Source organism: Echinococcus granulosus (genome assembly GCF_000524195.1).
Source record: "Echinococcus granulosus chromosome Unknown EG_S00108, whole genome shotgun sequence".
In the NCBI taxonomy this organism is placed as follows: Eukaryota; Metazoa; Platyhelminthes; class Cestoda; order Cyclophyllidea; family Taeniidae; genus Echinococcus; species Echinococcus granulosus.
Window position 1 is genome coordinate 232,356 of NW_020170488.1, and position 26,167 is coordinate 258,522.

Below are 26,167 nucleotides of genomic sequence, written 5' to 3' on the forward strand. Positions count from 1 at the left end.
GAATGGACAAACAAATTTGCCCCACTTTTAACGACAATCAAAACAGCTGTTACCTAACAGACGATTGGGCCGAAAAATCAGTGGATAGGGGAAAAGTCCCTTTCCAAAAAAGTCAGAAAGGTAACTCGCCTTCCCCATTTAAAATGCTAGAACTTGTTCATGTTTTTGTTCTACGAGTTGAGTGGGCTGTTCAAATTCGTAGGATTTTGCTACCCCGTGGGGAAGCAGGTGGGATTTAAAGCAAGGCTGGGTGGTCTCTGGAGTGAATCCAGGTCTCAGCGTATTTCCACTTTTTTAATTTTCTATTCTTTGTTTAAGTGCACTGCTGATAGCACTTCCCGATTGGTTACTTTTGGGAGGATGTTTGAAAATTACTTGATAAAAGTTATGCCTCTCGAAACACCTTTCTTGTTTTTTCTTCCGGACTAAGGCCAAAACAACAAATAATATCCAATAAATTTTGGACTTAAAAGGCCTTTTAAATCCTACATTAGTTACTACTGTCATAAGTTTCTGAAGGAATTACCCACCTTTATCTGATCATTGTCTCCCGGACCAAATCAACCACTCCTCAAAATGGCAAAGTTCTTCATTAACTTTTCTTTAGCAGGGTGGGGGGCGATAAATAGGCTTACACGGCTCGTCATCAACAGTAATTTATTTACCACGATTTCGTGTCTTCTCTGTTTAATCTCTCTTTTCCTTCCATGATGAGATATTTCTACAAGGCTGTCCTGAAGCTTGGAGAACAAAAAGGGAGTGAGTGCTGCAATCAGCAAGTTCTGAGCAGCAAAACAAAAACCGAAGTACACTCCTTACTTTTCTGCTATTTTGATTGGCTATCTCAAATCCATCATTATTTTTGCCCAAATTTTTCTGGAATATTTTTGAAGCAACAACTTTATTTCAGTTGAACCAAAGTCTGCTTGGCTTAAAGTTGCTAAAAAAAACTAGAATGTTGCCGTGTGGATAGGGGGGAGGAGAGGGTGATTGGGAAAATGATTGGGAATTACTACCATGATACAGATGGAGGAGAGCCCCAACCATATGGGAGGAGATATCATGAATTTTCTTTGCCTACAACCCATCCAGGGCACCATTAATGCTGATTATGAAAGCACATTTGTTTGTCCATTTGATCATCAAAATAAATAGTAATTTTGTTTTTTCTTTTGGTTCTGGTTTTTGTTCCTGTTCCAAGAGGTAGATGAGCAAAAAGCAACTTGGGAAATGTTGTTTTTCTTCTTGGTGGGAAGAATCACCACTGCAGTTTAGAAGTGGGCAAATGATTGACCCACGGAAGAACTGTGCACTATGAGTCAGTAAGCGTGGGTGGCGCCAACGGAGTTTCATCCCACCTCCGCCTTCCTCCCCATCCAAGCACCATTCCACTGGGGTCCACTTCTGTACGTCAGACAATGCGCCATCTTTGCCTCTGCTTTTCGCATCTTTGCCACTCACCTGTCCATTCTGATCTGTTCTGTTTTGTCCAGTCCTTTTCTGATCCGATCTAATCCGATTTGTTCTCCTCCTCTCCACTCTGTGGCATTCTGCATCGTATGTGGTCAAATGGTTGTTTATTGGTGGTTGAGGTGGCGGTGGTGGTGGCGGCGGCAAGAACAGGCGACGTGTATCACTTGGAGGTTGGAGGAACACGAGCAGAGGATTGGGGAGTGTGTAGGCCGAGGATGAAGCATTACATTCCTGTCCCTCCACCCTCCTCCTCCGCCCTCCTCCTTCGCCCTCCCACCCTGCCATGCGATCCCATCGTCGCATCTCTTAAAAGTGCGGAGAATGAGGTCCTGCCAGGGGCAATGGATGCAGTAGTGTGAGGTGATGAGGCGTGTAGGATGTGCCTTCACGACTAAGAATAGAGCAGCCTTCCTCGTGGAGGCGAGAGAGATGCCTTTTTTGCCAAATAAAGGCATACCGGCGAGACACTTTTTCGCAGCTGCCGAATAATTCCCAGCCGGCAGCGCCATCCATTCCGCAAGAAGCCATTGCAGCAAAGTATACTTGATAAAACTTTTCCCTTGCCTACTAGATGGTAGCTTTCTTCGTCAATCACCCATTACTCGTCACTTTAAGGAAAATTACTTAGTATTTAGGTATTTTGGGCTACTTTTGCCTATTTTTTTTTCATTATTTTGTCGCCGTTTTAACCACCTTAGTTAAATTTGCCTCTGCCAACTTTGCCATCTCTTTTAATGTTGCTTAGGTGATCTTTTCTGACCCAAACTTTTTTAGAGCATTAAAAGTTGGCGAGGATTCTTCTCTTCCGGAGGATAATGTCTTCCGGTTATCCGAGGATTTATCATTCCTGTGAATCAGGTGATAGGCCTGAGCTGAGGGCCCGGAGCTAGAGATGAAGTGAGCTTCTAATCAATCATACAATCCTCAAAACGCTTTAGGCCAGTAAAATATAAATATGTAGGAGCGTTTGATAAGTAACGATGTTGTAACTGCCTTTTCAGTTAGTAGACACATCAAGTGAAAGGACATGCCAAGGCTGGGCAAGTCGAGACTAGGCGAAGCGCAAAAGTCATTTAAGGTCATACCCTCCTAATTTAAAACATTTTTTTTCACTTTTTCCCTTCCTTCTTTCCCAAAGTGGTAAGTTAGCATAGGGAAATTATGATCTTGGAGTAGGACAAGTAATGCATAAGTTTCCACTGATTTGATGGAAAAGTAATTGTGGTATTTATGTACATAGGCTAACCTTTTCCAATTAAAGTAAGGTAATGGTAACTATATCAATTTTTGTCTGCCTAAATTTTTTTGTACGAGATAACATCAATAGCTTCATTAAAGCTCTCAACACATTGACACACATACACAAGCGAAAGCAAAATATTTCTGCTCTAATTGTCCCACGTCACATATATGTGACGCCTAAAAACACCGATTTACGACAACTGAGTTGCACCAAATATTGTTTCAAAATGACTGGTTGAGTGTAGTAGGAAACGTAAAGGTCGAAGGACAAATAGATGATTAAGTGTGCTTTTCCGTCTCTAGACGGCAGACGAGATGCCAAACTGAGTAGTGCAAGAGTTGCTGCCATGACATAAAGAAAAAACGTGTTGTCACAGAGAAAGAACCAAAAGATTTGTCATCCAGTCTGTTGATTCAATTTTTAAATAACCTAGTCAACAGCTGAATGCTTCCAATCATCATCTATCATAAAAGCGGTTAGAAAACCCACGTCACATATATGTGACATGGGTAAAAAAGTTGACGAAAGGACATAACGTTTCGCTAACCCTAATCAGAGGAGGCGGTAATCAAATACGCATTGCCACCTTCACCCATTCCTTGATGCTCCAAGCAATAAATAGTGTCCAGGTTACTCCTTCCTCCGACCGTCCATTCAGGAATTTGTGCCCATTTTAGGGAGAAGGGGTTCGTCGTCACCACGAAAAATGTATGGTCGAAAACGTGAGGACGTCTAGCGTAGTTGATAAGACTCACTTTACGCTTCGCTTGTTCTTTATTACAAGGTCTTGAGGTCAAGGATTTTTAGAGATTTTGTGGTCGGTTTTCTAGGTTTTGAGACAGGGATAGCCAAACTTTTCCGACCAGAAGAGTTTTTACTCGGTTCACAGAGAATTGGAGGAGAAAGTGGTGATTGTCAGTGAATTTTGCGGACTCTTTACAGACTCAAGGGTTAAAGTAGGAAGTAAGACGGGCGGTTGGTGTGAGTTTTCGATGAAAATGGTGCTTTAGAATGCATGAGTGATGGGTAGATTCCACGAACTAAGAATTGAAGGGACCCACCCTCCCGTATACATCTATCCGTGAACAAAAAGCAACAACTTTTGCGATTAAATGCAAGTGGGAATGTGAAAGTGTGTAGGTGTATTTGTGATTTACGCACCTCTGTGTCATTCCTTTCTTTGGGTTACTATAAAAATCCGAGCCCTCCTTTTTTCTCCGAGCCAAAAGTGGGGAGGGGTCGGAAACAGCTGCCACTTTGGCAGGATGAGAGATTTTTAACCGTGCCTTTCGCCGTGTTAAACGTCAAAGCATTCGACGTTCCAGACAAAGGCTGTTTATTCATTCCTAGGGGGGGGGGGGAGACGAAGTATGGTAGGGTGGAAGGGGGCAAAATAACTCTGTTACTACCTTTTAATGTACAACTTTAATTTAAGTGATTACAATAGTGCACTAAAATTAAAAGTTCTTGTTGAATAACGGAAAACTTTTGTCGACAATGCAGAAGTAAACAAGTATTAATGCTCTCTCAACTAACGTCACATACATGAGACACCTAGATATTACTTAAACGCCAGCGTCAAAAATATGCAGCATGTGCGCCACCTCATATTACGATAATTGGCTATAGCAAATAATCTTACAATCGGCCAAAAATAATACCAAATTTTTTAATTAGTGGGTGGCCAAGCCTTTCTTCTTCAAAAAGCAAAAAGATCTTCAAAAATTCATCTTTGTTGTTTGTTGGTCGCACAAAATTGTTGGAAATATTTAGCTTTTCCCATTCTTACATTCCAATTTGAAATAATTTTTTATCAAATAAACGGTCATGAGGACCACACTTTTCCCAAAAAGATCTCTTCGAATAATTCAATTCTAATGGTATCATAGAACAGGTCATGGAACTGACAAAAAACTCCCTGCTCCTCCCTCCACCTCACACCCTAATGCATTACGTCAAAGTTAATGGGGTCTCAACCATCTCTAATTCTATGTTGCCAGGACTTAGTGGGACAGACACACTCTGAACGTGGGCACTCACCTCTACACACACTTGACGTTTCCTGTGCGTGCTTTCGGTGCGTTACGTTGTGCTGCTACAGGTGTGTTCCGATTGGCCTCTCGGTGCCTGTACCTCTGAAACTGCCAAAGCGGAGTGCAAAATCGATTGAAGGCTGTACGCACGCACAGAATTGCCCAGAGGGCAGGCAAGTAGGCATCGGTGGTGTGTTGGGGTGTGCGTGTGTGTGTGTGTGCGTACGGCAGGTAATTAGGATTTACATATACTTCCAGGAAGCACGTCTGTGGAAGGTGCTCTAGCCTGATTAGGAGGAGGAGCATGTCGCGCCACAGACAGCCGTGTGTTAGCTCATTAGATTCCACTGGCGAGTTCACTCGCACCTCTTTCCATCTCCCTGCTCTTCTCCTCTGTCTTTCTCTACTCCTGCAGCCTTCTCAAGCAGCTGTTGTAAGTCCTCGAGGTGGTGTATGCCCTTCATTTTCTTCTCTTCGCTTATATGTGTAAAGCTAAAAACAGTTTGCTTTATTTTTAACTAAGTCAGTCTCCCCACTTCGTGTTACATTTAGGCCTGTCCCAATGCCATTTGTGAAGAATGCTCTTGCGAAGGCAATCCTGGCCCTCAGGTATGTCAAGGAATTTTCCCCTTCAATTTTAATAAATAGTAGTGTAAAAATTATATTCAAACGCTCACAAGTAGGGAATAAATACGGGTCGTTTATTAGTTAACAACATGCAAAAGCGCTTTTTATTTGCCATTAAAATGCATTTAGGACACTTTTGACTGTAATGTTAATATTTTTTTTTCCGATTGTATCTTCATCAAGATACTTTTGTTTGCTTTACAAGATGTAGATTAAAACAAAAAATTGTATTTTTAAAGGCTTAAATTTATAATTAGCTTTTATGTAAAGCTTTTCCTTTTTCTACACTCTTTGGATTATTTGTCCACAATCACAACAGGACAGGAAGTTTGTTTGAACGGCTTTCCTCTTGGCGGACTTTGTAAGCTTCATCAGACAGGGTTTTAACGGACGGTGCGTCGGGGTTTCTTCCTTAGTACGGCAGGTTGGCAGAGTGTCACCAGTATCCTTGTTGGTAACGTGAGAAACACTAAATGACGCCCCTGATATGCTTTAGAAGTGGTTTTTTCGCCCCATACACTGTGCCTTTACTGATGGGGAGAGCGGCAGTATTGTCTAAGCCGTGGCGGCTGGATGGTGGGGCAAGTGACATCGGCGGTGAAAGGCGTGGTGCCATGGCAATTTGACCTCAAGCTCATGCAGTCCTGTGACTACCACTGACCTTAGGCCATTTCCGTTTGGCTGGTGCAGTAAGGCGAAGTTCTTTCACCCTCCGACTCGTGATGCCGGGATTTGAGACGATCTACGGGATATCTCGCGCTTGAAGAGCAGTTAGGTAGATTTCCGCTTTTGGTGCGAAGTGTAGACCAAACGTTGATGCTACTGAGTGCACATAAGTAGGCCTCGCATCTCATTTTTACCAATTTGGGGCACTATTACCTTTCCACTGGTTGAACTTAGGGCGAACCTGGACCCCAAGGTCACATGGGTCTACCTGGATCTATAGGTCCGCGAGGTTCCAGAGGTCCCCCTGGTACTAGGGGTCTGCAGGGTCTACCTGGGTATCCTGGTGAGCCTGGTCGTAAAGGCATCATGGTAAGTTGGAAACACCTACAATATTGTCCCTAGCAAAATTTAAGTAGAACTTTTTAATATGGTTATCTCGTGTGACAGGGTGACAAAGGTCAGCCTGGAATGCCAGGAACTGACGGTTTGAAGGGCATGCCAGGTATCAAGGGACCCAAGGGTTTCCCTGGTGATCCGGGATGTTGCGGGATAAAGGTTAGTCTTGAACTTATCTATTCCATTTTATGGTGCCTTCGTGACCAAAATAATGCGATCGCAAACTATCTGAAAATTTAGGGACTTCCAGGCTTTCCTGGGCTCCCTGGACCCGACGGCTATGACGGCCTTCAAGGACCTCGTGGACTCAAAGGCGAAAAGGTGGGTCATGCCAGCAAAGGCGCAGACTTGTCTACATTTATTCAACACTACGTCAAAGTGCATTACTACCGCAGGGTGAAAAAGGTGAAACAATAGTTGGCGATGGGACGGCTGTTAGAGGGCCTCCCGGCATGAAAGGCTCGCGTGGACCTCAAGGGCCTGTTGGACCTCGTGGTCCCGACGGCGAACGTGGTCGTCCTGGTGTACAGGGCCCCAAAGGTTTTATGGTAGGTTCTCACAAAGTGTTTAATAAACAGTCTACTTAACTTTAATTAGTAGAGTAAATGTATTCTGTGTATTTATAGGGGCCCGCTGGAGACCATGGTGAACAGGGCCCTAAAGGCCCAAAGGGCAAGACCCCTAGTCCATCAATTCAATACGTAAGTTTGGCTAAAATCTGCCCTTCTTGCTTAAATTTAAGGAAATTACCTATGTTCTCACAACTTTTCCCTTATTTTTAGGCCCAACGAGGTGAAAAGGGTGAGAAGGGCTACAAAGGTGCCTCCTATGAGAAACCGCCCGTACTTAAGGGCATTCAGTATGCATAACTTTGCAGATTCTTATCTATGAACCGCTTTCTTACAAAGTCGTTGATATAAATAACTATCTTTATTAGTGTTCCGTTATAGCTTGAACACATCGAGGTGCCCCATCTTACAACGACTTCAGCTGTGTTATTGACTATTTTTGCTTCTTGTTCAATGATTTGCATTATGTCTTGCTTACAATACAATCATTTCCTTCTATAGAGTTGGTCCAAAGGGCTACAAAGGCGTCCCTGGGGAACGCGGACCTCCTGGAGACAAAGGTCCCAAGGGCGAACGGGCAAGTTTTCATCTCTAACTGTTATGAAATCTTCTACCTTACTACTTGATACTTTCTCTCACTGTAACTTCCTGCCAATCTAGGGTATAGCCGGTTTTCCTGGAGTCCCTGGCCAACCTGGTCCTCAAGGTGATCCCGGCCCCCCGGTTAGCAAATTGTGCTCAGATTTCACAATTTATTAATATCCAGCATTCTCACTGCTGACCTCGTCTTTTTCACCATAGGGCAAGAAAGGCAAAACTGGTCCATCAGGAGTGTCAGGCGCTTCAGGTCGGCCTGGTATTGACGGAATGCAAGGTCCACCAGGTCCCGAAGGTCCTCGCGGTGTAAAAGGTGAGAAAGGCTATCCCGGGAGAACTGGGCCAAAGGGAGAACAGGTAAATCCCTCTTCATTTTTTGATCATAAGTTGATAGTAATAGCTATTTATAATATCGCCTTTCTTATTTGTTTGGCTTTTAGGGTCCAAAAGGTGACACCATCACCACTGAGGGTACACTTCCCGGTCCAGATGGAGAACGTGGTGAAATGGGACCTCCTGGTCCTCCTGGTGATGAAGGTAAGATATTCAAAACTAACCTGTAGCCACTATTTAAACCTGGACCATACCTAGAGTCATCGGAAACCTATTCGTTTTCTGTTTCTCACAAGGTCCGATGGGGGAAAAGGGTCTGGAAGGTGAGCGTGGAGATCCCGGCGAACCGGGTCCCAAGGGTGAACCTGGCCCAGGCTATGGAACCATCGTTCCTGGAGAACCTGGACCCAAGGGAGAAAGAGGTATGTATCGGTAAATGTGTGACAGATAATTGCATTACTGTTCCCTTTCCTATATCATGAAGGACATCTCTTGTGAACAGGTCTCCCTGGAGTTGATGGGAAACGTGGAAAAACCGGACCTCCCGGGCCTCGAGGTGTTAAGGGTGTCAAGGGTTTACCTGGCCAAGATTTAGTTGGTCCAAAAGGTGAAAGGGGCCCTCCTGGTGTTCCTGGAACACAAGGACCTGCCGGTAAGTTTTATTTTTTCCTTTATGAGTTCATGGAAAAATCTGTGCAATACTTTATCTTTAGGTGAGCGAGGTCCTGAAGGTCCACAAGGCCCACCAGGAGACCCTGGTGAAGATGGACCCAGCATAGATGGGGTGAAAGGCCCACCAGGTGTTAAAGGTTTACCAGGTAGCCCAGGTCTCCGTGGACGACCGGGTCCTAGAGGTCCAACTGGTCCCCAGGGCGATTGTGCCTATTGCCCGGATGGTCTTCCAGGACCACGTGGTCCAAAGGGCTTTACTGGCCGTCCTGGACGTCCAGGCCCGGACGGTGTAGACGGCGCTCCTGGTGCCAAAGGTCTTCCAGGCTTCCAAGGTCCCGATGGTCCTATGGGTCCCGCAGGCAGGAAGGTGAATTATTTACCTACAGGAAGCAGTTATTCAAGGGATTAATTCGAAACAAACCTCCGTATATTGAATTCTAGGGTGCCAAAGGTGAACCGGGCCCAATGGGCGATCGCGGACCTCCTGGCGAACCGGGCCGCATTGAATTCATCAATCAGACCATCACTGAAGCCCCAAGAGGACAAGACGGTCCTCCAGGCAGACCTGGACCCCGTGGCTTAACTGGCCCTAAAGGATTCCCTGGACAACAGGGTCCACGTGGACCTCTAGGCCCAAAGGGGGAGACTGGTGCAAAGGGTCTCCCAGGTTTCAGCGGACCTCAAGGTGTTCAAGGACCACCTGGTGATCCAGGTCCCGATGGAAGAGTTATGAGAGCTCAGAAAGGTGAACCCGGTCCACCTGGTCGTGACGGATTCCCCGGTCCGAAGGGTGAAAAGGGTGAACGCGGTAAGTAGACGTAAGAATCTTGTTTCGTTTAAAAACAACTTTCCCTAAACAATACTTCCTTTACATCTTTAGGTCCTGACCGAATCATCGAACAGCTCTACGAACACCTCAAAGGCGAACCTGGACCAAAGGGTGAAAAAGGTGAACCTGGAGTTCCTGGATTCCCCGGTGCTCAAGGTGAGGCTGGATTCTATTACAAAAATAGGAATTTCAGCCCCTCAGAAGGCGGGTCAAAAAACCTCTATTTTTTATCTAGGTGCACCTGGTGAAAAGGGTCTTCGTGGAACCGACGGGAAGGACGGAAAGAAGGGCTACCCTGGTGATGTCGGACCTCCGGGTCCACCTGGGGAGAAGGGTCGTCGTGGACCCAAGGGCCAGCCCGGATTGCCTGGTAGCCGAGGTCCCGATGGACGTCAGGGACCGCAGGGTCCTATGGGACCCAAAGGTCAACGCGGACCTGAAGGAGAACGCGGCGAAACCGGTCTTCCTGGTCCTGATGGTGGCTCTGAACCTGGTCTCAGGGGTCCACGCGGTGAACCTGGTGAAAAGGGTCGCAAGGGTGAATCTGGTGCTCCTGGTCTTCAAGGTCTTCCAGGAGAGAAGGGACCCAAGGGAATCGCTGGCGTTGCTGGACGTCCAGGACAACCTGGACCGAAAGGTGTTAAAGGAGAGCCTGGTATTCCTGGAGAAGTGCTCTACGGTCCCAAAGGACCCAAAGGTGCTCGGGGTCCTCCTGGATTGCCCGGCCTGAGGGGCCCTAAGGGCGATAAAGGTCCGGATGACTATATCAGTGAGGGTATGAAAGGCGATAAGGGTCAGAAGGGACAGGCCGGCCAAGTAGGACCTCCAGGTGCGGACGGTCCTCCAGGTCCGAAGGGCAAGCAGGGTCCACCTGGACCGATTGGCAAGGACGGCCCACAGGGAGAAGCTGGAGATCCCGGCGAAATGGGACCTGTGGGACCACCTGGACGTCAAGGACCTAAAGGACCACCTGGTCTTTCTGGAGAGATAGGCCCTGAAGGTCCCGTAGGACCTCCTGGCCCTGCTGGTCCACCGGGACCCAAGGGTGACCCTGGTCCAAAAGGCTATCCTGGCGAGAAGGGTGATGTGGGACCCCCTGGGTCTGGCTCACCTGGAGTTAAGGGTGAGAAGGGCCAGCCGGGTCGCATGGGAATTCCTGGTGATCCAGGTTATGACGGTATCCCAGGACCCAAGGGTAACCCGGGTCCACCTGGCCAATCCATTCAGGGACCACCTGGACCTAGAGGTCCTAAAGGTGAACAGGGTTTGCAAGGTCCACCTGGTGCCGATAAACCGCCCGCTAGAAAAGGAGTCCCTGGTCCCTCTGGACCAAAAGGTCCACGAGGACCCAAGGGCGAACCCGGCAGTCCAGGTCCAGAAGGTCGTCCAGGACCACGCGGACCCATCGGCCCTATTGGTGATGAAGGACCTCAGGGTCGTCCTGGACTTCCAGGTCCAGCTGTGAGTGACAAAATCATATCCATTACTGTAAAGCGGTATGGCTAAGTTAAAAACGTTTCGTCTGCTCCAACAGGGTCCAAAAGGTTCAAAAGGCCGACCAGGAGTTCAGTACGGTCAACCAGAACCAGGCGACAAGGGAGAACGGGGACCTCCAGGTCCACCTGGAGATATTGGAGTAACAGGATCTCCAGGTGCTAAAGGCGAGCCCGGTCCCATGGGACTTCCAGGCATACCAGGTCCACAAGGGTTCAAGGGCCATCCTGGATTCCAAGGCAAGAAGGGCGCTCGAGGACCTGAAGGACCTCGGGGGCCGGACGGCCTTTCAGGACCACGTGGACCTCATGGACCTCGTGGACCAAGAGGACCGCCTGGACCTGTTGGTAAGTAGGCTCTAACGTCCACGTTTGAACACCTGTAAACGCAGTTGTTAATAATTTTGCTTCCTTTCATACTTTCAGGTCCAAAGGGAGAACGCGGACCAGAGGGCGAACCTGGAGATTCAATGGTTGGTCTGCCTGGAGCTAAAGGTGAGCCCGGAGAACCCGGCCCCATGGGTTCACCTGGCATCAAGGGTGCGATTGGAGTCCCAGGAACTCGCGGACGTCCAGGTGAACGTGGTGACCCAGGTCCTGACCTTGTCGGTACCAAGGGTCAAAAAGGTGATCGCGGTGTTCCTGGCAGACCAGGACCACAAGGAACCCGTGGACCCAAGGGTCCCAAGGGTATCTCATATCCACAACCCGGAGAACCGGGTCCAGATGGACCTCCCGGACCAAAGGGAGTCAAGGGTGAACGTGGACCACCAGGACCAGTTGGACAGCCTGGCCCCAAGGTAAGATCTCTGTCCCCACTATCCTAATTGTCCCATTGACAACCACCTTAATACTGGTGCGATGCCGCGTTTAGGGTGAACGTGGATCCCCTGGAGAGCCCGGACAACGTGGTATACCTGGACCTGATGGAAGACCAGGACTTGATGGGCGCGACGGACAACCAGGACCACAAGGCTTCAAAGGTGAGAAGGGCTTCCGTGGACCCAAGGGTGAACGAGGTCCAATGGGTATGCTGGGTCCAAAGGGTGAACAGGGTGATCGCCTTTCGGGTGAAAAGGGCCAGAAGGGTCAACCAGGTCCCGATGGACCTACCGGTGAGATGGGTTTACGGGGTCCACAGGGTCAACCCGGTCCCCAAGGTCCCACCGGCGAACCCGGGCAAAAGGGTGAACCTGCACCAATGGGTCCGAAAGGCTTTGAGGGTCCACCCGGTGAGTCTGGACCCCGTGGACCAACTGGACCCAAGGGTGACATCGGTCCTCCGGGTGAACCTGGTCTTCCTGGTCGTGTTGGTGACACTCGAGGCAACACTGGCTTCCTCTTTGCCAAGTAAAAATTTCTCTGATCACGGGCATCTTTCCCTATAAGGAACAGATTTTAACGGTTCTGCCGATTTTTTTGGTTTTAGACATAGTCAGACGATGCGTATTCCCGAATGTCCGTCGTCAACACGTAAGCTCTGGGAAGGCTACTCCTTCCTGAGTATGTCGGGGTCGGAACGGCCACATGTCAACGACCTAGCGAGCCCAGGCTCCTGCCTGCAGATGTTTAATCCAATTCCCTTCATGTTCTGTGAGAAGCAGGAGAACTGCTACTTTGCCCAACGCAACGATCGCTCCTACTGGCTAAGCACTGAGGATGAGCCGATGATGTGGAACCCTGTACCAGTGAATGAGTCGCAACGTCACATCAGTCGATGTGTTGTCTGTGAAGCACCTAGCACGGTAGGTTGAGAGGATTGTCGTTCCCATGATTCAAAGAACTTTTGATAGCTGCGACTGGTGATGAATTTTCTTTCTTCTTTCTAGCTCTATGCCTTCCACTCGCAGACACTGGAGATTCCCAAGTGCCCAATTGGTTGGCAGGATATGTGGGTGGGAAGCAGTTTCCTCATGGTAAGACTCAAAAAGACCTCGGTTGAGGTTGCGACTTTTCATTTCAATGAACGAGTGGGAGTGTCATTTCAGTTCAAACAAATGACCACATGGGAATTCGTTTTTAAGCTACCCGGCAGTGCCTTCTGGATGGCTGGGAGGGTTTCAATAAGTAACCCTGTGGTTTTTTGCTTAGAATACTGGCTACGGAGCTCAGGGTGGTGGGCAGCAGTTGGCTTCACCAGGCAGCTGTCTGCCTATCTTCCGCTCGCACATGTTCATTGAGTGCACCGCAAAGGGTCTCTGCGGCTTCTTCGAGGAGCACAAGAACTTTTGGCTACGCGTTATGCCCAGCTCCATGGACGAACACATGTTTGGTATGGTGATGGGACAAGTGATCAAGGTGAGGCAGAGTCAGGACTCCGTTGGAAAGTGCATCGTCTGTATGCGCACCCAACCGCTGGTCAACTATATTGTCTAAGGTCTCTACCCAGCCCTTCTATCCTTCCTACCATGCCCCACCCTACCCCGCCAAACAGCTCTTTGTTGCTTTCCGATTAGGCATTCAGCATCAATATTTTTTCAAGAATGTCTCTTCTCCTTTACTTCTGTCTTGATCTCTTTTTCGATTCTCCACTTAACCCCTCTCCCGCCCCTATTATGAACCATCTGCCTTGTATGATGCTGTGTTTCCGAGCCCCGTCCACTAGTCATTCTTTGTAGGATCAAATACTACTAAGACCGTTTAACTAATCAAATAAGTGTCTAGTTACTTAAAAGCAATTAAGGATATATTCATATTTCACTGTCACCTGCTCTATGCCTCTTCAAATGACGCCGCTCTCTCTCCCTCCTCGTGTATGTGTGGGCGTGCGTGACCGCTTGGCTCTAGTCTGTGTTTACTGATGATTAGACCCTATAAAAATTAACTACAATTCTTCTATGATCCTTGATTTTTCAACAGTAATGCATTGCCTTTTGGTGGGAGGGACGGCTTTGCTTCTCCACTTGTTGATGACCCATCACCTTCATTAAAAAGAGCCAAAAAATCGACGAAGGTCGGGAAAGTCTGTTTGCTATTCAGCACGCAGGAGTCATTTTAGGTTGCGATAAGATACTCTGTACTCAAATACTTAAAGTGGTTAGTTAGGTCAAGGTGATGAAGTATCAAACTTGGGTAATAATTAATCAAGTAATGACAAATAACTTATAGAAATTCTAACTTTGATGACTGCGGACTTTAGGGGTCAAGTTACAATAATGATTACACCGAAAAACTAGAAGGTTAAATAAACCTAGTAAAAAGTGCTCGTTTCAAAGGTTCCCAACCGTATATGTCCATTGAACGAGGGCTCAATTTAAAAGTTCTCCTGTTAATTAGTTAGGCAGACTTTTTCTGCCGCAAGATCAGATTGCATAATGTATGTTTAGGGCAGAAAATTAAGAGCCTTTCGCTGTCGATCGAAATTGAAATGCCAAAAGTGTCACAACACCATGGAACAGAACATTTTTAGTACGTCATAACAAAAGTAATAGTGGTCTTATAAAGAATTAACCAAATCAAGCATCGCTTTGCAACTTAATAGGAATGGGAGTCGACCCTATGTTGTGAGGCTTCTGATTTGCGTTCAATTTAATGGGTGCAAAAGTTATTCTGTAAAAGATTATTTACAAAATATTGCCTTCGGATGCAGAAAAGTGTAGTTTACTTTTCAGCCAACGAGCATAACTTACATTGATGGTAATTTAAACGTTTGGGCGAACATGTTTGTTGCCCCCCAAGATGTAGCCTTATACCGCTCCAAAGAAATTGGATTTTTCTCGCAAACCCTTCCTTCAATGTTAGATGACAAAAATACGAACTATTTTTGGTCGCGTTAATAGCCATTGTTACTGACACCTTAGCAGAATTTTTATTATGTGGAATTTAAGCATTTTTCTTCTGGGTAGAATTATACAAAACCCGATAACAGAAGTATTAATGCAGTGGAGATGCTACTCCCCAACGCTTGCAAGTCAAAGAACGCCCTGGCGCTCCGGAGGAACTCAACATGCTAGAGTGCACGCTTTCTCATCCCTACCTGATGTTCAGCAGTCACGTAGGCGAAACCAGCCCAGTGAGCCCGCTAACTACAAACTAAGGCAGCAGCTTGTGGCCATAATACACAAGAAGGTCAAACAAACCACTGGCAAAAACATCCCCTCCTCCCCTTCCCTTTCGACGGGAGCCAGAGTAGGGCGAAGGAGAACAGACCCGTGTAGGTTTTATCGCGTTCTAACAAATAAACAGGAAGGACGGTTGTAAAAGAAGTAGGAGCAAATATTCAGTCAATACATATGCGAAAAAAGTCCACAAGAATGGTAAGGCGCCCGAAACTCTCCTCTTCCTCTAAGGACGAATAAGTGGGAGCAAATCCGAGTCAGCAGTCTCCGCGTCTCCTGGCAACGGTCGATTAGCTGCGTCTTCACGCCAACGCCGATTCTCCCGAGCTGCATCAAGATTTTGTGGTCGATGAATACGCGTCACTCCATCCGTTATGCCCGACTGCGACAAGCTGAAAGATACATAAAGAAGAAAGGGTGAAGATAAAAGGACAGTAAAGTGTCATTGTCGGCGTCAGAAGGTAAAACGTACGCCTCCTCCATATTGAAAAGATCCATGACGACATCCTCCGCCTCCTGCTCCTCAGAGGTTGGGAGTTGCAGATATGGGTTGTCATTGAAGGGTCGGAATTTGTGCCCCACAGAGACGTAGAAGGCCAACGTGACGGTCTGCTCGAAAAACTCAGCCAGCCAGGTCCACGCGAAGGGCGTGGTCATACGCAGAAGGTAAACGATGATGCGAGTGAGGTAGATATAGCAGATAACAAGAATGTAAAAATGACGGAAGAGCCGCAGTTTGCGCAGATTTTGCGCCACCTTCCCATCAGTCTGTGCCGCCTGGCGCAGATGGCGAATGGACCAGATGACAGGAAAGAGCACCCCAGCGCAGCACAGCAGATCCACCACCGTGAAGATCTCATTCCACAAAGCAAAGCGCTTCGCGCCCTGTTCTGTCTCATTTATCACTATGGTGGCGACGTTTGCGAACACCTAAATGCAATAAATTTCATGGTCACGAGTTTGTTGCCTTCAGGAAACTGCCTAAAAAACATCTTTCAAAGACCAGTATGATGTAAAGGTGACTTAAAGCAAGACCACATAAGACCTGTGATGCTGACAGCAGGCTTGAAGCGCCTCATAGTAAACCAACCGGACCCGTGGCGCACTAACTCGCGATAAGGCACCTGCTGGGGCGCTTTCAACTTCCGGTGAAGGCTTATTCAGGATCGTAGGTTTCACCTCGCGATTTCATGAGAAATAAACGCTGTGAGAAGTTAAAGCAGACAGAGCATACTTGAGCAAAGAGTTCTCAGTGCTGCTGTTGACTTGTTGAACTACTACCGGACCTCCGATATAACAGAGCAGGAACTAAAGATGTCAAAAAAAATTATCAACTGTGCCAGAGACCCACAACCCTTAAATGGACTTTGGATAGCGACAAGTTCAACGCGTCAAACCCTTTTATAGCCCACTGATCACGCACGGATTGTAAGAGGAAGTATTCAAAGTCTTTCTAAACAGTCCGGAATAGACTGAGTAACCTCCGCATTCACATCAGTCTTCGAGAATGCAAAAAAGGACGCCCAAATATTAGAAGTGGTTACCCTTTCTAGGGCCTGATAATTATTACAAAGTACACACTTCCAAAAGCATCGAAAATGACGGAAGAGGGAAAACTAACCTGCAATGGGATGACAATGAGAAAGACATGCTTCTCCTGACGCGTAAAGACATGTTTGATGAATGTCCAGCCGGCGCCGATCATGAGGATGGTGACGATCAGCAGAAATCCACGCGTCCTACAAGGGAAAGGCAGTCAAAATTCAAGCCCTTTCTCCTCAATGGAAGCCCATCTAGCCTAGTCGACCCACATAAACCGAGGAATCTAAAGACATAAAAGTGTCTGGGCCTTAACAGAATGTTATGGCTACAATGCGCTATAATAACGTCTTGGTGAAAGTGGTAAGTGAGCGCAATACAAACACTCGAGTGTCACCGTAGGGAGGCATCTCCCATGGATGGCTGAATCCGTAGAAAATCACAGCAGAAGGACTGAAATCGCATCGACCTAATCTCAAATTATACGTAGAGATCAGTCACCTCGCCAGAGTGCTCCTAAAAAATACCAATTTTGGGGTGTTAACTGGAAATTCAATACATTTCCACGTTGGGCAGTCCAATTAGACAGCCAGACAGCAGTAGTGGTAATAAGGTAGGAAGGAGGGATGAACAGAGAACATCACCCAGCCTTCAACCTACCGATAGGGAACATCCCTAAATTCGAAAGTCGTGACATGCGCTGCAGAGTGTCATTTAAGTATTATGCAAAGGGAAGACTGAACGTACAAGTGAGCAATGTAGTCCATCGCAGCCCAACCCTCCTCCTGAACACCGTGTCTTCCAATCACGAAATAGTTAATCTAAAGAGAAGTATTAACAAGTATAATCACTCTAATGGGCGAATCGTAGCAACCAAGTAATGAGGAAATAGGAGAAAATAGAGGCAAACAACTCCGTCCTCTTGTAATACTATCCAGTGGGAGGTGATCCACGATTATTTGTGACTGTGAAAAGATACAGAGCACACTTTTGGTATTGGGGACGAGAAAAACGGACACACTCGATGCGGCTGCTACAAGGCGGCGCAGTCGGCCAATGTGGCATTCTTCGAGGGGGCTTAGCAGCATGCCCCAATTATAGGTGGGGGGGAGGGGGGGGGAACAAAGAGGGCCTGACTACTATGAATAAAGGAACTGAGTCCCCACATTAAAGACATTTTTATTCCGACTGACTGACTTTCACCCGACATCGGATGGAATTTGGCCATTATTTTTGACATGGCATTCCGATTTTCTGCGTGTCACAAATATGTGACGCAGTATTTCAATGGCTCATGGTGACTGGCCGCATTACAGCATGAGCTCAAGTAGGCAAAACAGATGAAGTACGCTCTTAATCCATTCAGTGGTGAAGGTGTTGGCATCAGACACCTGAGCGACTGTGATGTTCCACATTTATTCTGGGTCGCCACTCGATAGGGAACGTATAAATGCCCCTCCTCCTCCAGTGTATACTAGAGGGGATTTCCCTAGGTCGGCTCATTCGCGACTGAAATTAGAGCATTTTAGACGCAAAATAAACTCACTGTGGTGGAGTGGAAGTGGGGGAAAAAAGGGAGCAGTTTAAGTGACCAGCCTTTAGAAGGCTTTTTGGCGGCACATCTTCAGAGGTGCCGCCTTTCATCATTACTTGGTTGACAGACAACGTACCGCATGGAACATGAGGGAAATGGACTTGACAATAACCATAGCCAACATGAGGTGGTGAATTCGGAAGACGGGAGCCCTAAAACAAAAAAGAAAGGGGAAAGTGAAAATGAATAACGAATAGCGAAGAGAAGCCCCCTTAAAAGAAGACGAGTTGGATAATCTGGGAATATCAAAGAGGAGAATTTGCCAGAACAGGGCAGTACAACGCTCACAAAATAATGATGTGAAAAGTTGACTAGTAGATTAACTGTGACGTCCAGCGTCAAAGTATCGACTAAGCTATCAAAAAGAAAAAAAAAGAAAATGGTTGATTATAAGGTAGGGCAAAGTGCAACCTCTTGGCAGGTGTTTGAAGTGAAGCAAATGAATGGTAAGTACTTCACAATAAAAAAAATGGGTGATGAAATTAGTGTAGCCGAGAGCACATCAGTCACAGTGCGACGTGGTGGTAGTGGTAATGCCTTGGAGGAAACGGCAACAGGGGATAGCAATGAAGACGCCTTGATTTAATGGGGGATGGTGGGAAAGAGGGGGGAAGTGGAACATTCAGCAACTTCCCGTCCTGTTAACTTCTACTCGAGAGACGGAAAAAAGGAAACAGAAACGAGTTTGAGCGTGCAGTACAGGCATTATGCAACCTCTTGATAATCACTCCATGTTGCCAATTTAGGGTGAAGGTGAGTGCAGGGGTGAGCAAGAGTGCCTTGTCATACAATAGGGCACTATTGGCGCAGAAGGCATACTGACGCCATGAGCTCATCTAAACGAAAAGTGGGAAAAAATCCAACACAACGAAGAAGGTGGACTCATGAAAATACAGGATGAACGCAACTAATGGCGTTCCTCTACGGACCATTCGACCTCTTACACGAACCTTTAAGGGGGCGGAAAGTACGTGAAAACATAGCTACAGACCTGGAAATTTGAGGAAAGCTTCGGAGAAGTAGCCAACAGAAGTGGAGGCAATGCAGACAGGAATAACGGTTTTCAGGAATAGTGGATTGGAAGGTCCTCACCATTTCTCCACATATTGAAAGTAGACAAAGGTACTACAATTTTCGTGGTAGGCATGGAAGCCACCGATTTGGTCTAATCTTCCAAAAGAGGCTATTTTCCGACACCTTAGTAGCTGAAGAAACGTGCAGGTGAGACGCAATAGGCTTTATCCAATCTAAAATGGCAACAAATGTCAGTTGAGGAATCTCCACTTCCAAATTTCTGCACGCAAGGGCAGAACGGAAATTGTAGAGGAGGCAGTAGCCAATGGACGCGAAGCTAATGGAGAGAGGTGAAACAATGGTATTTAACGATAAAGCAATGGAAGATGCTTAGGCATGTTTAGACCTTGAAAGTAGGCAAAGAAAGTGATGGAAGACCTGCGGTGGCTTCCACGATATTGCTGCAATGACCTGTTTCAACTTGCACGACACAGTGAAATGCGATTGTATGCACCAGCCTATCGTCAATACGCCCTTATTGTACAAGAATTACTTCTTATGCCTCAGTAACAACCACCATAGTCAATTAAAATGAGACTTTTACGGAAAAAAGCCTAAAAAAGTCAATCTGTTGCAAAAGCTACCCATGAGGAGGTATGCACGGTGGGAGAGAAGAGGGATATTGCCGCAAAATTACTCAATCAAATGCAAAGTAAACAAGACCTCAAAAATTAGCCTACTGAGAGGTAAAGACGTGGGTGACTAGAAGGTGAGTCGTTTGTTCTCAAGAGAAAAAAGAGGTTTTATAAGAGCAGAGATCGGAATTTTGTGTCACGTTGACAAATAAACGGCAAATCGACTACCTGTTAAAAACATCACCCCTAACAGAGGGGTTCAAAAAGCAGTTTTACTCCAGCCCGCGGATCAAGTTAATGACACATCAATGGAACGGTCAACTTAGGGTAAGGCTAGTAACCAAATAACCACTTTCCCTACAGCTAGCCTGATCGACCGAATTTGTCTTGAGGTGAAGGAAGAACAAGCATTTCCCTCTCAAAAAAATGGAGTAGAAGTGGATAACACACCTTTAATCAACTTTCCCCTCCAAATGGGAAAGATGGCTCTTAAATGATGGACAATTAAAAGGTTCCGCAATTACTTTGCACCTAGCCTAAAAAAAGGGGTAAGGAAGAGACTACAAACTACACCGTGAATAGATCTGGACATCATTCCTAACCGGTTGAAGTAATCTATGGAGTCATCTTCGGTGAGAATATAACTTCAACGTGACAATTTGATGGTGTTGCCTCAGAAACAAACAGCCATTTAAACAACCACTAATGTCGTAGTTTGCCCAACGTGGTATCAGAAGATGAGTCAATGAAGTGAAAAGGAGTCAGCAGATGCAGCCAAAAGGTAGGAGGTGAGACTGACTTGGAGAAGCGGAGATGTAAGCCCCAAACGACTGAGAGGAGGACGTAGATAAGGGAGAACATGAGGAAGAGGATGGTCAATGGCTGCTCACCAACGGAGAGGTAGTTATCCCCATTTCGTTCCACCATTGCTATCTGCAGAGAGGAGTAAAAGAGTTAATAGCGGGGCTCAACAATGTCACCCCCTGACGGCTACGACGTGGGTTCTCTATCAGCTTATCGGTTGATGCGTAAGCTGGAGGTTCCCACTCTACGCCTCCCCGAAGGAGGAGTAGCAATTCAATATTTTACCGTGTAACCTCTCTACACCTTTCTCACGAGGCTGACCTTAAGATGTCAACAAGTCACCCAGGGTGAAAATGGGCACAAACGCCACTATTAAAGTGCGCCATGGGCGATCTGTCATAAATTTACAATGTACCATGCATATTAATTCAGCTCCTTCACCCAGGATGGGGATACACTCAACCACCAAGGCATGACCTAGTGAATCGAATGCAGAGTATCCCGGCCGCATAAATATCTAATTAACGGGCAAAGTGTTTGCGAAAAGACCCTGCTCCAGCCATCTCCCGATGTTGAACAGATCAGCCCGCAAGCGATTGAGCTCTCTGCCAAACGCGATAAACACACAAGGAGTTGAGGGGGGGTGTGCATTTTAGAGCCTATGGGAGTTTAGCAGCTAAATAACACACGAATCCTTTACCTTAAAAGGAATGCAACACCTATTCGAGAGCAAAACATAAATTTTCTTTCCACTCCGCACCGATATAGATATCCCCCAGAGCTCCCAGGAATGCATCATTCGTAAATGCTTATAACCCGAAAAAGCTTTTGCTTCCCACTGGAAAGGTTTACTTCAGGTTGAAAAAAAGGAAAAAAAAACAGATAGCGAGTATTTTCAACGCATCAAATTAGAGAGCCACGGCTCGTCGTCACAAGCTTGTTAAAATTCAAGTCGAACAAGTTACTTTATGTGAAGCTTTTCTTTCGCGCATACAGCCCGCAAGATCCAGGAGCAGATGACAAAGACTACTCAGTGATCAGGTTACTCCCGGAATTTTTTTCTCTAGCTCCTCCTACTTGAATCTCTCGGAATTGATACATTTAGAGCATCTATAAAAGGGCCACAGCCAGGTTTAGTCACAATTAATGACGCCTGCCACTGAAATGTGTAAGTCACCGGCGGAGTGGTCGAAGAAACTGGTGGCCATTTAAACGAGCACACCAAGAGTAAATCCTGTTAAGTAACTACTGCATTTGGCAAATAACCTTCAACTCACGGAAACATCGATGGGACCTTTGCGACAGTTGTGGAAGATCAGATCGTAGGCACCAAATGACACTGGATCGACGAATGTAACTGAGAACTACGAGGCGTGCGCAGGTCGATTAGATGAATGGCAGTGAGAAATCAACGCCAAGTGGGCAAAAGAGTAACTCACGTTAAGAGAGACCTTGCCATTGACAAAGACGTAGCGAAATCTGTTACCCTGTTGACCAGTGACTGGAAGGACATGAACACAGGAAAGTGTTACAAATGGGAACTCGAAATTTGGAAAAAGAGCACAAGAGCATAACCCCTCGCATTTGGCAACTTTTCTAATTTCATTCAGGAAGATGACCACGTTAGATAGTGTATTTATAATTTACTATGATGTCAATCTTTTCATAAGAAAGTCCTATCCTGTCCCATTTTATTGAAAAAAGGAACCGGTACCAATTAATAATTTACGGGCTGAAATCTGTCCAAAAAGCTGTAACTTTCGGCCGAGAAACCAGGATAGCATTGCCAGTAATGTGTCACTTATTAAAGGAGTCAAGTCCAACCCGTTCAATGCGCAGGCAAATCAAGTGCCTTAATGTATTTCTCCACCATGACTAGTGTTGGCAATCGCATCCCCAAGGAGCCAATAAGGAAAGAATTTATGTTCTTTCAGGGAAGATTTTCGATCAGCAACACAAGCCAAGACTGTAAACACAGCTGGAGAAAAGGACTGTCTTCATACAGATATGGCGAAAGTAGATGCTGGAGCCTGGAGTAAAGCCAGATGAAGACGAAACGACAGTAAAGATTTTAAACAGGTTGGCAGATCGAGAAAATTCAGTGGTTCAAAAACATCCTCATCAGAACGCCACCACAAGATCATTGCAAAGGCCAAAAATTTAAAGGCCGAAAAGTTACCTCTTTCAAGCAACTACACAATAGCATTCACAAGGTCAAAACCACAAAAAATTGAGGGTAAATGAAGAAGGACGGCACTTACTATAGGCCGATATGACCTCATTTATAGCATCCAGAGTGGTAGGAGAAAAAAGCGACTTGCGGGAATCCTGAAGATTCAGCTTCCCTACCTCTGCAAGAGAATCCTTGATCGGCTTCTGTTCACTTTTCCCATCAGGTACTTCAGCAACCTTTCCAGAGTCATCGGGTAAGACGTTTTTCGGAGAGTCCTGTTTTCCTTCTTCTTCAGCAGAAGCATCTGGATCGACTTTTGCCCCACCCTTCACTGAATCATTAGAGGAACTATCATCTTTTGTAGAACTTTCCTGGACCTTTAGAGCTCCCTTTCCAGAAACAGCACCTTGGCCTTCAGCATCAGCTTCCCTTTGAGCAGTCCCATCGGGTTTCTCAGCTTTCTGATCACTTTCCCTGTTAGGCTTCTTTAAGGGATCAGGTCCAAGAGGTTTATTTTTGGGAGCACTTTCTAGTCCCTTTGCGTTGGGAACGAGGGGTGGTTTTTGGTCATCGCCTTCTTGACCCATATTTATCGAATTCACTTCCACCCCCGCTCTATCCCGCAACCTACCACGATCAGCAGCATTCCCCGGAAACTTGTTCATTCTGTCGAGGTCAGGTTCTTGTGGAGCTTCGCGTCGATTGCGTTGGAGTTTAGCATCTACGTCACCGTCTTGCTTCTTACCTCCAAAATCTACCAATGAGCGTAGATGGCTTAACGTCTTGTAGACTGCTGGATCTGAACCCACACTCTGCTTTACCATGTCGACTACTACAGTCCTAATATTTTCATCAGATGTAATCACCTGAGAAGGAAATTGAACGGATTATTAAAAAGTTCTCGGAAAGGGTAAACCAACAAATCCAGTCGAGATAGACTCTCACCTTCACAATTTCAGCGGACAGCTGTTCAGATTCGATTTGGGATAAATCCAGGTATTCGACAAAAAATTCAGCGATTTGGATTTCAAACGATCGGAAAGTTTTCTCATCTTCAGCGTCAAGAAAGATAAAGGGCTCTCGATTAACTCTATTTTCGGGATAAACGAGAACAGATTGGCCGGGTAAATACTTCAACCTGGCCCTGAAATGCAAAAGTACAGTTGGTAAGTTGATATAAAATCAATGACAACTCACGTCTTTTTCTCCAAATAAAGGAGAAAAACCTGTTTATCAGAAGGCTTCTCCATTAAACAATCACGAGAATTCTGTTTCTAAGGGCTCGGATGATAGTAAGTGGAGGAACTTACCGAAGACTGGAGTGGGCTGTTTGATGTTGACTTTTCCATTGAAAACCCAACCTAAAACAAATTCAGGATCCTTTCATTTGTTTGTTAAAGACGAAGCCTAAAAGACTGAACGGATAAAACAGTATTTTTTTGAAATACGGGTATGCGCTATTCGCCAAACCCTACGTCACGACAGAAAAATTGGTGTAAAAATGGCATTAAAAAATTCTAAGTAAGATTTGGAACGCAAAAACAAACAAAAGAAATGGCAAATGAGACATCGTAATAACCTTGCCCAAAGCATTATGATCAAGGCCAGTTAAGTGGACGCCAAGAAAACCCCGTGGTCCGTAAGTGAATTGGCTGCATAAAACTCCAACGCGACCATCATTCTAACCACATGTGTCAAAAAAAGGCGTTACTTTTAATGTAAGGGTGTGACGACGGCAAAGGGTGGGAACTACGCAACAAAGGCAACTCAGAACTAGGAACGATGCCAGTCGCATTTCTTTACTTCACGAGCTTTGCTTTGAGGGTAACTAAAACGATCTAACCACACCTGAAATTTGACCTCCATTTTAATGTTCATGAAGACATGAAGTTTGCTATGTTTTTTAAAGTAACAGTCTTAAAGACCTTAAAATTTTTTGTTTTACAAGATGTACTATTCCTTAGGGAAATTAGCCATTTAATCAATAGAAAGAGCAATCAGGGATCTTCTAATACATCGCAGCCAAAATTTTTTAATTAGGCAAAAATTGGAATCTATTAACTAGGGTTAGGAACAATGCCATGCTAACTGCTTAATTTCATGCTTCTTCATATCACTATAACGGTTTTTATTAGCAAGCACGAAAACTTTGCATCAAGGAAATGAAATATCAACCATTGGCATGTAAAACAAAAAAGACGCAGGAGATAGAAGGTAAACGTGACTCTCATCTTTCAAAATTAACACAATTCTGCATTCTTTAAAAGGCCGTTGTTAATTAAGGCGGCAGCATCTTTGAAAGACCAGGTAGCAGTCCATTGGTAGGTATCTAGATACCTTAGCAAGGCTGTTAGACACGTGCAAATGTTAAAAGATGGTTGTTTATCCCTGTTTTGGGAAAGGTCACATTGGAGTTGGCCATTGTACCACATCAGGTTGGCTGGCCTTCGGGCCATGTCGGTGGCTCGAATATCGCCTCTATTTCGAATAAACATATTCTGCCGAAGTATTATGTCTTTCTGCGTCCTTAGGGAAGTCTAAGGATGCTACACAAAAGCAGCAATTCCTCTACATCTCTATTGGGCAAATGGGATCCAAATAGGTGGCTAAGTGGTACCAAGGTTTGAACAAAATTGCTTTATTTCCCTATGGTCTGAATGTAAGGCTCGCAAGGCCCCCACTTTGGGGTATTTTTTGACTTTTAATAGTAAGCATTTAGTGCTTTTTTCCTATCCTACATCAATTTGCAAGTGGAGTAAACGTTTTGGTGCATCGTAATTGACGCTATGATCAAATGCCATTGAAATAGCAGGGGAACTCAGTGACGGTGGTTTGTGATACACCGCGTCCCTTATGATGGCTAGAAAAGTAGACTGACAAAAGTGAGTACAGCAACCTAAATTTTTAAGAAGTAATTGGTTTCACACTAATTTTTTAAACTTGTTTGACTTTACTTTAGTCTCCACATCATCTAATTCTACTCAGTGACGCGGCAAAATAGAGGACTCAAAAAATATTTATCTATTTATTCTTAATAAAGCCTAATAAGCGAAAAAAACGTGTCAAATTGATGAAGTCAGAATAGTAAGTTATAAATGCACGGGATTGTTTTAGATCACGGTGGTCTAAGCATGCCTCCACTTAACCCACAATACCTGAGAAGGAAAGACTCGGCAAGAAATCATGTTACACCCCTTTAATGATCTTTCTCGGCCACTTCGAAAGTACATAGCTAACATATTTAAGGTTTTAGAAAATTTTCTGCTATTTGGGTCGCTGGTATGGCCCGAAGACCAGGCCACCCAGTGGCTCTACTAAAACCAACCATTAAATAAATAACCAGCTTATTACATAATTCCTCTCCTAGTCCGAGCTTACTCTTGGCGTTTACCCTGGTTAGGCCTCTGAGGCAGGCATCG

General features: G+C 45.7%; 3 protein-coding genes across 3 annotated transcripts; 1 reads left to right on the top strand and 2 right to left on the bottom strand. All coding sequences in view use genetic code 11, as the record gives it.

Annotated features, from left to right (window-relative positions):
• Positions 1-1,577: 1,577 nt before the first annotated feature.
• On the bottom strand, positions 1,578-1,982 carry EGR_08511 (hypothetical protein; the record flags this gene model as incomplete). Its single annotated transcript, XM_024497760.1, has 1 exon — positions 1,578-1,982. One exon carries the CDS (start codon positions 1,980-1,982, stop codon positions 1,578-1,580), a length of 405 nt encoding a protein of 134 aa, XP_024347846.1.
• Positions 1,983-5,053: 3,071 nt separating this feature from the next.
• On the top strand, positions 5,054-13,307 carry EGR_08512 (Collagen alpha-1(IV) chain; the record flags this gene model as incomplete). Its single annotated transcript, XM_024497761.1, has 23 exons — positions 5,054-5,182; positions 5,302-5,358; positions 6,277-6,411; positions 6,490-6,597; positions 6,679-6,759; positions 6,834-6,986; positions 7,065-7,139; positions 7,221-7,280; positions 7,668-7,730; positions 7,809-7,961; positions 8,045-8,141; positions 8,234-8,359; positions 8,440-8,589; positions 8,651-8,976; positions 9,051-9,417; positions 9,490-9,594; positions 9,674-10,899; positions 10,973-11,279; positions 11,358-11,731; positions 11,806-12,281; positions 12,361-12,676; positions 12,761-12,847; positions 13,023-13,307. The coding sequence occupies 23 exons, from the start codon at positions 5,054-5,056 to the stop codon at positions 13,305-13,307; spliced, it is 5,256 nt and encodes a 1,751-aa protein (XP_024347847.1).
• Positions 13,308-15,215: 1,908 nt separating this feature from the next.
• EGR_08513 (hypothetical protein) lies at positions 15,216-24,543 on the bottom strand (the record flags this gene model as incomplete). Its single annotated transcript, XM_024497762.1, has 14 exons — positions 15,216-15,381; positions 15,462-15,919; positions 16,611-16,728; positions 17,276-17,349; positions 18,199-18,274; positions 20,571-20,704; positions 21,853-21,939; positions 22,015-22,076; positions 22,837-23,614; positions 23,694-23,892; positions 23,946-24,022; positions 24,059-24,109; positions 24,328-24,429; positions 24,460-24,543. The coding sequence occupies 14 exons, from the start codon at positions 24,541-24,543 to the stop codon at positions 15,216-15,218; spliced, it is 2,466 nt and encodes an 821-aa protein (XP_024347848.1).
• Positions 24,544-26,167: the final 1,624 nt, after the last annotated feature.